The 12,984-nt window shown below is 49.3% G+C and overlaps 1 protein-coding gene across 1 annotated transcript; it reads left to right on the forward strand.

Moving 5' to 3' along the window:
- Nucleotides 1–3,674: 3,674 nt before the first annotated feature.
- LOC117885765 (mast cell protease 1A-like) lies at nt 3,675–12,214 on the forward strand. Its single transcript, XM_034787190.1, has 6 exons — nt 3,675–3,778; nt 4,436–4,592; nt 4,784–4,919; nt 8,168–8,428; nt 9,197–9,367; nt 12,178–12,214. The coding sequence occupies exons 1-5, from the start codon at nt 3,721–3,723 to the stop codon at nt 9,344–9,346; spliced, it is 762 nt and encodes a 253-aa protein (XP_034643081.1). The 5' UTR covers nt 3,675–3,720; the 3' UTR covers nt 9,347–9,367; nt 12,178–12,214.
- The last annotated feature ends 770 nt before the right edge of the window (nt 12,215–12,984 follow it).

Raw genomic sequence — 12,984 nt, forward strand, 5'->3', positions numbered from 1 at the left:
GTGGATCAAGACTGCGCAAGCTGATGCCATAAACAGGAGCATTCATCTCTTCTCACATGATTGGAGAGACAGTTGAGCATTGCAGAGGCATGGCTGGCTGGCTATTGCAGATGGATGGATGGATGGATGTGTAGCCAATGATTTTAATTGTTCATTTATTGTGTGATGTTATGATTAACTAATATGTTATGTCATATATAATCATTGTATACTAAATAGAGTTACATTGTAGGATTATAGAAGGGTAAGACCGATCAGTAGTTACAAGTGATAATTAGGTACAGGTTGTACCTCCCTGGCCTGGCACCCTCACGACCTACCGGTCTCGAACCAGGGAATTTGCAGGACCAGGGAAGGTCCATTTCTGCCCCTTTGCTGCCAGCCACAGAGCTGTGCTGTGGCTGGAGAGGGGCCGGCATTGATGGAGCAGGGGTGGGGGTGCTGGGGGGAAGAGGCAGGCATCTGCAGAGCCCCACAGCCAGGATGGCACTGCATCCCCTCTCAGTCAATGCCACTACGGTGCAAGGCTCTGTAGTCACCCTGCCTCTTCCCCGCAGCACGGCCCCATCCCTGCTCCTCCCTCTCCTTCCCTGAGCTTTAACTCTGAGCTTCTGAAGCTCTGGGAGGGCAGGGGAGGGGTTTCTAAGCCTGGGGCTGTTGGCTTTTCCCGTGAGTGCTCCAGCCCTGGAGAACCCCCACGGGGTCACCGACGATGCTGGACCAGGGATGTTGCCGGACCAGGGAAGTCCGGATAAAGGAAATACAACCTGTATTAGGTACCTCAATAAAGAGGGCCGAAATGCAAAGCCTACAGGCCTGATTTGGCAAGTTCATGTATTGGACAGTGAACCTGCAAGCAAGCAGGCATCTACTTAGTAACAGGGCCTGACTTTTGGTCATAGCTTGACTCTTGCTAACTTTATTTTAACTCAGAAGGGCCTGATTTAAATTCAGGCCTTAGGTCTTACACCAGGATCCTTATAGCACGCCTCATGTCTCAGGATCTCTCTTCTGATAACACCCTCTATGTCCATCCATCCCTTCACTCTATCCCTCCCTCCCTCCCCATCCACAACCTTCTATCAATCCATCCTGCCATCCATCTCTCCCTCTCTCCCTACACATATGGAAGTCTCCATCCCTCCCTCCCTCCTCACACACCCTCTCCATCCATCCATCCACCCATCCATCCATCCATCCTGTGACAGTGTACCCATGGCTGTAGTATCTCAGGTCTGTTCATGCCTTCACCTCTGCCATGTTTGCCTGTTAATTTCACTCCATCTTCTGTCTGCCAGAATCAATGGAGTCTAGTGATATTCAGTCTTTGTCAGTGTATAATTCCTTCCAGGGCCTTTAGAACTGGCCACCACCATCATAGACAGCCAGGCTGGCATGTGCAAAGCCACCTGCAGGAGTGAGGTGTCTAAATCCCATTGACTTTCAGTGGGTGTTGGGCCCCTAATACCCTGGAACCCCTTTTACAATACCCAGTCCATCCTGTCAGGTGCTGGGGCTCAATCCCATGGAATCCCAGCACCCAGCATCTCCGAATGCGGGGATATGGGCAGATTTTCAAAAACACTGAACATGCAATGGGCCTCCTAGAAAGTATGGCCAGGAGCAGGTACACACAGGAGTCCACTCAGCCCCTCACCCAGTGCAATGGGAACAGCTTCTTATGGGATCCAGCCTCACCCCACACAGCTACCCTTCGTGTGAGGGTGGGTGGGGAACGGACATAGGGCCTTTCCTTTCTAAGGGCCATTGGTTTCAATAAAGCCCCAGGGTAGGGATTGGCTGGCCAATGAGCATGAGGATGGGACATTGGGCCTTTTCCCTCTCAGAGCGCCAACTCTCCCAGACAAGACTGGCTTGCTCAGCAGGGTTGAGAATCTGATTAATTGTTTTGGGTCTGGTCCCCAATCTGGGTGTCTGTGGGAAGTAGTGCTGTCACAGACGGGGGGATCTAGTCTCCGTGACCCAAGTCCCTCACTGCTCACACCCACATTGCAGGGCAGGGGGAGCACTGGAAGGATCAAAGGGCCGGTTCCCACCAGAAGCTGAGCTGACAGTTGGTCAAATCATAACTCCCACCACAGTAGCACCAAGTCAGGGTGAGAGCTAAGACTCTATTGTTAGGTATTGAACCACCTCCCCCAGATTCACTCTAGATGTGCGCGGTACCCAGCAGTGCACAAATGCCAGGGGCACCATGGAGGTCCCAGCTATGTGCGTCCCCAGCTGTGCTTGGCCCCAGAATGGGCAGCCCCACGTTGGGCAGGGCTCCAGGGTCTTAGCTGTGGGGGGGTGTGACCTAGTTGGCCCAGATATTCCACCCGCCCAGGAACAAAGATGGTCAAGGACCACCTGGCAGGTGGAAACATCACACTGAGGCATCCCCCTCCACCCCCATGTCTGCTCCAACCCAGACACCTGGAGGAAGAAGCCAACAAAATCGATTCAGTGGATGTCTCAGCCCTAGCCACATGCCGCAACAGGCATGTGCACAGACCGGGGTGTGGGGGGGTCTCAATGCAAGCTGCATCGGGGTCAGCTCTGCCCCATATGTGCACACTGCTCCAGACTCTGGAGGGCGACTAGCCACAGAGGAACCTTCTTCCAGATCCTTCACCGGGACACAAGGAGAGAGATGAGCGGAGTTGCTGTGCAAGACAGCAGGCAAGCGAGTCTGTGAGCCTGCAACTGGTGAAGGCCCCAGTCAGACACAGGAGCCTTCCTGTTGCAGACAAATGTTAAAAGGAGGCCGAGTTGACCACAGCACAGGCCTCAACTGGGCCCTTCCTCTTAGCAGCTGAGCCACCTCCCCCCGCTCAGCAGGACTGCAGGGCACTGCCTAGCATGAGCGCAGCCGTTCGATGCCCACGGCCCCAACACAATGGATTCATGGGCTGAGAGGTCTCAGATGGCAACTCCCCTTTTCCACCCTCTCCCCCCAGCTGATGTGGTGAGGGGGTCCAAGTGCTGAGATGGGAGAGCCCTCACCCACATCCCGGCGTGCATGGCCCTGAGGTTTCCTGCCTTGCATTCCTGTCGCCCAGGCAGATGCCCCCTCTCCAGCTGTGCCCTGACAATGCTGCTTGTGCTCCTGCTTCCCAGGGCTCAGGGTGGTGATTGGGGTAGCATAGTGGCCCCAATCTGCACAGCCCCCAGAGGGTTCAGGGCCCCAAATATGCATGTCCCCTGGACTACAGAACCCCAGCTATGCACAGGCCCAGGGGTACAGGGCCCCACAAGTGCACAGCCTCCAGGGGTGCAGGACCCCATATGTGAAAAGCCCTGGGGCTAAGGAGGCCAAGATGTGCCCAGTCCAGGGGTACAGGAAGCCACACCTGCACAGCCTCATGGGGTGCAGGGCCCCACATGTGCTCAGCCCCCCATATCTGCTCAATCCCCAGGGTGTGCAGCGCCCCAGAGCTGCAGTCTCCAGGGGTAGAGTGCTTCAGATGTACAAAGCCCCAGGGGGTGCAATTCTCCATAATGCACATCCCCATAGGCTCTAGGGCCCCAGATGTGTTCAGCCCCAAAGGTCTGCTTTCTGCTAGTTCTGCAGGGTGGCCGGAGACTGCCTTACCCTATGTATGAACTCCTCCTCGGCAGGATGCAGGGGCTGTGGTTTACCCTGAGTCAAGCGTCACCAGTCCTATAAATGACCCCAGAGACAGACACATCATCTCCTTCCTCAGACTCCCTCTGACGATGCTGCTGCTGCTCCTGTTTCCCATGGTCTTTCCCCTGCCCCCCGGGGCTCAGGCTGGTGAGTACAGGAGGGGATAGACCCCTCTGGCCTCAGAAGGAGTAGAGCCTGGCACTACTGGAGCTGTCTGCATGGCTCCTTGCCAGAGTCAGATGCTTCCACCAAGGCCATTGGTGTGTCCCCAGCACCCAGCTGGAGTGCTGTGGGACTCCAGGGCCTATCGGTGTTTGCCCAGGACCCAACTAGGGAGCCTCAGGTCCGTAGGGCCTGGGGAAGTTATCAGTGTGTGTGTACCCAGAACAAAGCTGAGGTGCCCCCGAGCCTTGGGGTCTGGGGGCATCAGTTTGTGCCCAGGACCCAGCTGGGGAGGCATAGGGTCTGCGGCCAGGTGGGCAGGGACCTAAAGGGGCAAGGGGAAAGGAGGGGGTTGATGCTACCATAATAAATCCCCTGAGAGGGAGGCAACTCACAGAAATTCAATAAGCTGCTGATGTGAACGGCCAGCTCCTAGACAGGAAATGCAGGTCTGTGCAGCCTGTGTGGTTACAGCGGGGGAGGAGGGACTAGGAGCCAGGACTCCTTGGTTCATTTTCCAATTCTACCAAACTCTGGCCTCGGACTGGGTCTGTTCAGTGCCAGATCTCGGTTAGCGGCGGGATACACCAGCTGGATGGATTGGGGACCTGAATTAACTCCTTCTCTTGGCACCTCTGCCAGGGGAGATCATTGGAGGACAGGAAGCTCGGCCTCACTCCAGACCCTACATGGCTTTTGTGAAAATACACAAAGAAGGAAAGGGAGGAAACATGTGTGGAGGTTTCCTGATCCGGGAGGACGTGGTGGTGACGGCAGCTCATTGTAACCGCAACCCGGGGTAAGAAATGCAAGATCCCTGCCCCTTAGGCAGCCATTCTCCTAAACTGGGGCCAGATGAAAGCTACTCCCCACCCAGCAGGGGAAAGGCCCTGGAGTGCTGGCATGATCTACACACATCCACTTTAATGAGGTTAACGAATCCAGAGTATTGGTCTGTCTGCAGCACCTGCATCCCCTTGTATTTCACAGCAACATCTCCGTGCTCCTGGGGGCCCACAACTTTGAAATAGATGAACTGGGGACGCAGACGATCTGGGTACGTCGCCGAATCCCCCACCCTGAATTCAATGATGAGACGTTTGAAAATGACATCATGCTGCTGCAGGTACTGCCCTCATCTCACCCCCCACCCCCAGTGACCTCACACTGCTGCAGGTATCACCCCATCCCACCATCCCACTGTGACGGATTCCCCCTAGGGTGCCGCTTGGAACTGTGGTACCACTGAGCCCGCCTGACCCAAAAACCTGGGCTCCCTTTACCCTGTAATGGTGTGACAGTCTCTCAAATCCCCTCCAGCATATATACAGGTAGTGACACATCCAGCTGCAGCTTCACAACAATGTTGTGATCAGCACTGCATGGGAAGGGGGCCAGAGACCCAACCCCGTGGGATTCCAAACCCCATCACAGGTGAATTCTCCTCTAGAGACAACCCCACCCCAAAATGAATCATCTCAGTGAGCACAAGAGTCGGCATTACCTGCAGGGAGCACTGGCCTGGGGAGAATCTGGAGAGCGACTGAAAGATAGATGCGAGGATGAGTCAGAGATCTGTGGAGGGAGGAGTGTGATGGGAGTCAAGAATGCTGGGAAAAAGGCAGGGGGTAGAGGGAGAATGGGGAGTGGGATATGTGAGGGGCTCCCCCCCGGGGGGGCACTTGGAACTGGGGTACCAATGAGCCCACCTGACCCACCAGACTGGGCTCCCTTTACATTGTAATGCTGAGGCAAGCCAGCTAAGCCCTCCCTCAGGCTTCAGACTGCACTTTACCAGCACACATACAGGTAGGGACACACCCAGCTATGGCTACACACACACAGATGCTGAGATCAGCCCTGCATGGGAAGGCTCAGCCAAGGAATTGCCCAGTACTCAAGTGCCCACCCCCATCTAGAGGGTAAACCCAACATTGTACCGTCTTGCGCTGCCCAGAGAAGTCTACAGCGTAAGCTCATGAAATTCACCCCCTCCTGCAATGTGGAGAGGGACATGCACAGCTTTCTGCTCCAAGTTATAATTTTCATATACACACTGGGTTTTAGACAAAACAAAACAAGTTTATTAACTACAAAAGATAGATTTTAAGTGATTATAGGGGATAGCAAACAGATCAAAGTAGATTACCTAGCAAATAAAACAAATATGCAATCTAAGCTTAATATACTACACTGCTTACAAGTAGCAAAGTCCCACCCTAAATGTTGTTTTAGGCAGATTTCAGAGATCTTGAAGGCCAGTTGCATTTGCCTGCAGCTTAAAACTTCAGATATTTCATTCACAGGCTAGACAGCCTTCCAGCCTGAGCTCAGTCCTTCTGCCCTCATTCAGTCTTTGTTTCTTAGATGTTTACAGCAGTCATCCTGGACGGGGATTCACTGAAGAACGAACCATGATTATGTCACTCCCTTGCCCTAAATAGGTTTTACATATGGCGGGATTTTTTTGTCTTCCAGTGTGATTCCCACCCCTGGTCAGTAGAAAAATACTGATATTATCATGGAGTCCAGTACCAGGTGGCTTGATCACATGATCCTGCAGCGGTAACATAAAGGCTCTTTGCAGTATTCCTAGGAAGGCTTGCCTAGGAAGGCTTCCTGGTGAGAGATTAGCATCTTCTAAGAATTTACCAGCCAGCAACCTAGAGTGATTACATTCTGTCTAGTGGGTGTTCCCCAGGTGTAAACACATTTGCAATAAGTGCATAGACAATATTCCTTACTTCAGATACAAAAATTATACATGCATATAAATATGATAATCATATTCAGTAAATCATAACCTTTTGAATGATTTCGCACATGCCTTATCTTGCACAAAATATATCATAATTGTGCCATACTCATACCCTAACATTACTATGAAGAATATTGGTGTGATGGGCTCAATCACAGAGATCCCCTTGGGCCTGTCTCCTGTTTTGCTGAAACTACCTCTGAGCCCATTTTTCCTGCCAGCCTGGGCCTCCAGAACCCTGCCTGGTTGAGCCAGACATGCTAGCCTGCTGCAACACAGAGTCCGGGCCACAATCCCAAAGCTGCAGGCCTTAACTGAAAACAGCTCAGCAGGTTACCTGTCTCCAGCACTCAGAAATCTAGCTCCCAATGGGATCCAAACACCAAATAAATCTGTTTTAATCTGTATAATGTTTATATAGGGTAATCTCATTAAATGTTCACCCTCTATATCACCAAAAGAGAGATATGCAAAACTGTTTGCCCTCCCACCACCCAGGTAACAATTACTACACGGGGTTTGTTAATAAACAAAAGTGATTTTATTAAGTATAAAAAGTAGGATTTAAGTGGTTTTTAGCAATAACAGACAGAACAAAGTAATTCACAAAACAAAACAAAACAAAACACGCAAGGCTAAGATGAATACACTAATAAATCAGTTACAAATGATAACTTCTCACCCTAGATGTTCCTTCGGGTAAAATCCTTCTCAGGTCAGTTGCCTTTTCTGATCTGGGTCCAGCCTGTCCTCACCACTGTGGTTACAGTCCTTCTGTTTCCAGGTGCTTGCAGGTATCTCTGTGGGGTGGGGAGGCCACCTCTTAAGCCAGCTGAAGACACCTATTGTTTGCTTCCCCACTTTATATAGAACTTCCCTACGGTGGGAAACCTTTGTTGGAAATCCCACCTCTCTCTGGAAAAGTACCAGATTCAAGATGGAATTCAGTATCAGATGAGAGGGTCACATGTCACTGTAAGACCCCAGTCTCCATTCTTCCTGGGTTAGCCCACAGGTACACAGGAAGGCTTGCAGATAATCAGGGCCATTCACACCTCATTGTTTCTGAAGCACCCTTAATGGCTTCCACTTAATATGTTTTCATCAGTAATACACGTTTATATCTTATTCTCCTAATTCCAGACATAGAAATAATACATGCAAACAAATAGAATGAACACACACAGTGGATTATAAACTTTCCAATGATATCATACAAGGGGTATTTAGCGTACAGCACTTATGTCATATTCATAAGCATATTTTCGTAAAGCATATGGAGTGCAACATCACAATGGGGTGTAATTCCACCCCAACCTCCGTGAATTCACACTACTGCAGGTACCACTTTCATTCCACCCGCCCACCCCCACTGACCCCACACTGCAGCATGTAGCACTGCAGTCACATCACCCTTCCACCAGTGACCTCACGCTGCTGTAGGTATCACTCTATCCCATCACCAAGCCCCCAGTAGGCACATGGCATCACAGATTTTCACAGTTCTCATGGGGATGTCCCACCTGGTCCCATCTAACTCCATCCCTCCAGGACAGGATGCATCCCCCAAGAGGAGTTTGATTTCCCTTCTCTCTCCTCCCCCCGCTGCATTACAGCTGACGGACAAGGCCAAGCTGACCCGGACTGTAGGCACCATCCCCCTGTCCCAGAAGAAGGTGAAGCAGGGGGCAGTGTGCAGCGTGGCTGGCTGGGGCCAGACCAGTATCAGAACAAACGACAAGCCCTCTCCAGCCCTGCAGGAGGTGGAAGTTACAGTCATGGGCAAGAGAATGTGTCTGTCTCGGCCCTATCTGCACTATGTCCCGTCCAGGATGCTGTGCGTGGGGAAACCCCAGGAGAGGAAGTCGCCATTCCTGGTGAGTGTGGGACAGGGGCACACAGTGCCCAGGACAAGGTGCTGCTAGAACAGGAGACTAACAGGGCTGGGCAGAATGGGGAGAGTCAGGATCCATGTTGAGCCAGACAGATCCTGGGAACCAGGAATCAGAATTGGCCAGATCCTAGGAATCAGGAACGGAGGCTAGAAATCAGGGAGAAGAACCAGGCAGTTCTTTCAAATGAGGAATGGATGCTAATAATTTGGGACAGGAACTGAAATCACAGAAATCAGGGATGGAAATTATCTGGATGTTCAACAGGTTCTAGAAATCAGGGACAAGAATCAGCCACATCCTGGAAATCAGGGATGGATCTTAGTAGTGAGGGAGAGATCCCAGAAATCAGGTTTGGAAATCGGCTGTATCCTAGGAGTCAGAGAGGGGAATTGTTGAATCAAGAACCTGGGGTGGATCTGAGAAATCAGCAGAGATCCTAGAAATCAAGGGCAGGAGTCAGCTAGATGCTGGAAATCAAGATTTGGAATCAGGGACGGGAATTGAGCAGCTTAAAGAAATTTGTGATGGATGCTAGAAATCAGAAACCCAGAAGTGGGCAGATCCTAGAATTCAGGGACAGGGATTGGTTGGGTCCCTGGATCGTGGGGTGGGAGCCCTGGGCATGTCCTGGGAGTAACTTGACTGTGAACTCCCAGGAAGCGGTGTACAAAGGTGGATTTCAGGAATGTGAATAGAGAATGCAGCCTACCCTTTGCTTGGACATTGGTAACCCTGGTGTTTGCTTCTCAGGGCGACTCTGGGGGGCCCCTGGTCTGTAATGGCAATGCCCAGGGCATTGTCTCCCATGGCAGAAGTGACGGGTCAACTCCCAGTGTGTTTACCAGGCTCTCCAAATACGTGTGCTGGATCAAGAAAACTCTGCGCAAGCGGAAGCCTTAGAGGGGAGCATCCATCTCTAGTGTGAGTGGAGATATACATGGGTATTGCAGAGCGATGACTGGCTATTGCAGATGGATGGATGGATAGATGTGTAGCCAATGGTTTTAGTTTATTGCTCATTTATTGTGTGATGTTATGATTAAACAACATGTTATGTCATTGTCAGAGAATAACAGAGTTCTCACTTTTTGTCTGGGTACAGCAAGTCAGATACTTTATTTACTCTCTATCAATTGCATAGAGGGAGAGAGCTAAACAGGTCTCTCAACAGGTAAACAATTACAGCAAGCATTTATACCTTTTGTTACAGACAATAATGAGCAACAGCTGCATTTTGTTTATACATAGGTCATTCTGATATCTTGTTTTGCTCACTAATGTAGACTCTCAGTCTACATTCCATATTATCTACACATTATCTACACAAGGTCGCAACAACTACTCACACAGTTCTTTCCCACTCGCCTCACACATTCCTCGCTTCTACAAATCTCGCGTTATTAGGATTACAGTTAGCCTGATTCTTGCTAACAAACTGTCATGCATTGCAATCCCCTTCCTATCCGTTCTTTCTCTGCTTCCACAACCCCCCCTTTTGTACTACTAGTACAACAAACATTTTCAAATCTCTATTTGCATTAAGTCTTGGAATTCAGATTTTACTTCAGATGCTTCAACCTTAGGGGTTTTGATTGGACGTAATGACAGTGCATGATGAGCATGGACATGAAGGGTAATACTATTATTACATCCTCAACAACAATAACATAATCCTAAACTAACTAATAGCAATACAAGCAATAAGATTCCCACAGCAATAATATGATGGTATTTTGTAGAGTTTTAGTCATAAAGCACACTACATCATACTTAGTACATAAAATAAACACTCTATAAGCTGTATGAAAGGCATACTTTTCAACTTGATATATATATATATTGAAGCATGTGAATTTGCCCTTGTATTTCAGAGATTTTCTGACCCTTTGGTAATAGTGAAAGCAAATTTTGAAATCGATCAGGTACTAAACTAGTCCAATGAAAGGGTATCTGGAACCTAAGTGCTACTTGGAAAATTCTATCTGCAGGCCAGTAAATAATATGATTTTCTTCAGTGGTAATGAGATTAAAATGTATGTCTTGCAATGTGGTGGCTTTAACATACACACAGCTATCATTAGCTTGAAAAAGTAAGTGTCCTGTCAGGGTAGTTCCTTGTCCCCTACCCTCCCAGCAAACGTAGTCATGAAGAGTAACAACTTCTCCTGGCTTCAGTTTACAGATACACGGAAGCTGTGGGGGTTCTAACGGCCAAAATGTCCATTGACTCCCTAATCCCATTCAAATGTCAGGTGTAATCCTAGGAGCACTGACTAAAAATCGATTGGGCATACCAGGTAGTCTAATTTCCCAGATTTCTCGGTGAATTACCCAATTCCATATGCACCCTCTCCATGGACCTGGCGGGATTTGGTATGTGGGAGCCCACACCCCTCCCAACCAGTCCATATGCTTGGAAGAAGCACTGAGAACATCCGCACTTCCAACCAGAAAGTCTCCAAGTATGTCTCCATGGCCACAGATCAGATGGTACTCCTGATGTGTCTGTAAGGGCAGTGGGCCAAGCCTGATGCTCTAGATCATTCCGAATGGCCATTAGCTGGTCATTCAGGAAATCCTGAATTCTGAACATGCTAGATCCCACTGCAATGCCTTCCCATCCTCAGTGATATTCAATACCATCTCTGTCAGCAACTTCTGGGCCATTGAACTAAGGGCGGAAATAACATGTAACTCACCAACTCCAGCCTGTACCTGGGTTAGCTGTGCCCCAATTTCTCATCATGTTTTTTTGGTTTTTAAAAATATTCCACATTCCCAAGCATGGGTCTCACAAGTTTCTTCCTCCAGTGTATAATTCTTTTTTTCTTCACCAGGGTCAGTTCTTAATGTCTTTTGTAGTCAGGAATCCCTGGACTTTGTGGTTTCAATGAAGCAAGTGTTCCTTCTTCTCTTTTCCTGAAACAGTGTGGTTTAGCATCATACAGGGGAGAGGTTACTAGCACATCACCCTGTAATGGTTTTGCATCTTCTAAAAAAAATTCAGAGGCACAGTAGGTCTGTCAGTGGACAAGGGAGAGGTTACTAGCACTTCACCTTGTCTTTTTTTCTTTTTCCTGCTGTCCAGAAGGCACAGCAGAGCTAGAAGGAGAAATAGGCTTATCATCAGTCGGAGAGTCCTCCCGAGGTGGAGGGGTCTTTTTACAGTGAGAAGCATGGGTCCAGGTAGGCAGTCCTTGGCACTTCACAGCAGTGTTGGTGGTTAACAGGACTTGGAAAGGGCCTTTTCAGTGTGGAGCCAAAGCAGTCTTTCGTTGATGGACTTTACGTAGACTCAGTCTCCTTGTTTCAATGAATGGCAGGGCTGCTAGGGTCTTTGGGTAGCACTTCTTTTATCTGTGAGAAAAGAAACCTAACACATTTCATTAATGCCTGGCAGTGTTTTGCAGATCTCATAGTTGCTTGGGCACATTCAGGCCCCCCTTTTCTTGGCTGTCAGCCAAGTCTTAGCTGTGGGTAGTATCCTTGACTGGGGCCAGCATCTTATCTTTGGACTGAGCTTGCTAGCTATTTTTTTTCAGTTAACTCGTTCTGTTCTTTTTCCTTCTCCTTCTTTTTGGGTTCTTTTAACCTACAAAGGAAAATTCCATTCTTCACTCATACACCTTTTCCCAACAATGAACACATACACATTGCCATTATACAGTACATTAGTCTTATTATTCAATGTATGCCATGTACACCCTTCCAGTAAAATAACTTTATTACAGAGCTTTGGAGCAACAAACCGGGACAAGCACAGCCACTTTTGAGGAGTCCACTCAGTACAACCTCTGGTGTCCAATCGCTTTCCTCCCTCCCCAGCCCTCTGGCTAGAAATCTGAGGTAGCAAGAAGGATCCCATGTGCAATATGGGGAGTGGGTTAACCTTCCATGTCCTTGCTTCCAAAGACTGTTGGTATGCAAATTTTAACAACAATTTTTCAATTAAAAGATCTGGCCAATGAAGTTTCTTTTTCTTACTTAAGCAAATGTATTAGACTTTAGTATATCACATTTTCCTGATTTATCCAAACACTTTGTAATCCAAGCTGAATAAAACAAGTACTGTATTTTCTGGCGTATAAGACTACTTTTTAACCCAGGAAAATCTTCTCAAAAGTCGGGGGTCGTCTTATATGCCGGGTGTCATCTTATAGGGCGGGTGCTGAAACTTCCAAGCCGGACTGGAGAATCTGCGGTCGCCGCATATGGTGGGGGGAACTCAAAAACGGCCGCGGCCACATCCCCGCCCGATGACAAGGTGAGGGGGCGCCTCACCGGGAAGGTGTAAGTGAAGGGCGGAGCAAGCTGCAGGCGTCCGGGACGCCCGGGGTATGGAAAAAAGAGAGCGGCGCTGTGCCCAGAAAAACACGCCTCTTTCACCCGTCTGGCCTGCCCTTGTATCCTATTACCGTACCTCCTTCTCTGCCTCTCAGATCTCGCTCCTGAGGACTGCAGTGAAGCGGCGCAGGCGCGCATGTGCGAGATCTGAGAGGCAGAGAAGGAGGTAATAGGATACAAGGGCGGGCCAGACG

This window comes from Trachemys scripta, chromosome 12 (genome assembly GCF_013100865.1).
Source record: "Trachemys scripta elegans isolate TJP31775 chromosome 12, CAS_Tse_1.0, whole genome shotgun sequence".
NCBI lineage: Eukaryota > Metazoa > Chordata > Testudines > Emydidae > Trachemys > Trachemys scripta.

What these genes read in the sequence shown, in the direction of transcription:
- LOC117885765 (XM_034787190.1), top strand. Translation starts at nt 3,721, where the DNA reads ATGCTGCTGCTGCTCCTGTTTCCCATGGTCTTTCCCCTGCCCCCCGGG. An exon ending in GCCCCCCGGGGCTCAGGCTG is followed by an intron (nt 3,779 to 4,435) that starts GTGAGTACAGGA and finishes CACCTCTGCCAG; the next exon opens with GGGAGATCATTGGAGGACAG. An exon ending in AGAGGAAGTCGCCATTCCTG is followed by an intron (nt 8,429 to 9,196) that starts GTGAGTGTGGGA and finishes TTTGCTTCTCAG; the next exon opens with GGCGACTCTGGGGGGCCCCT.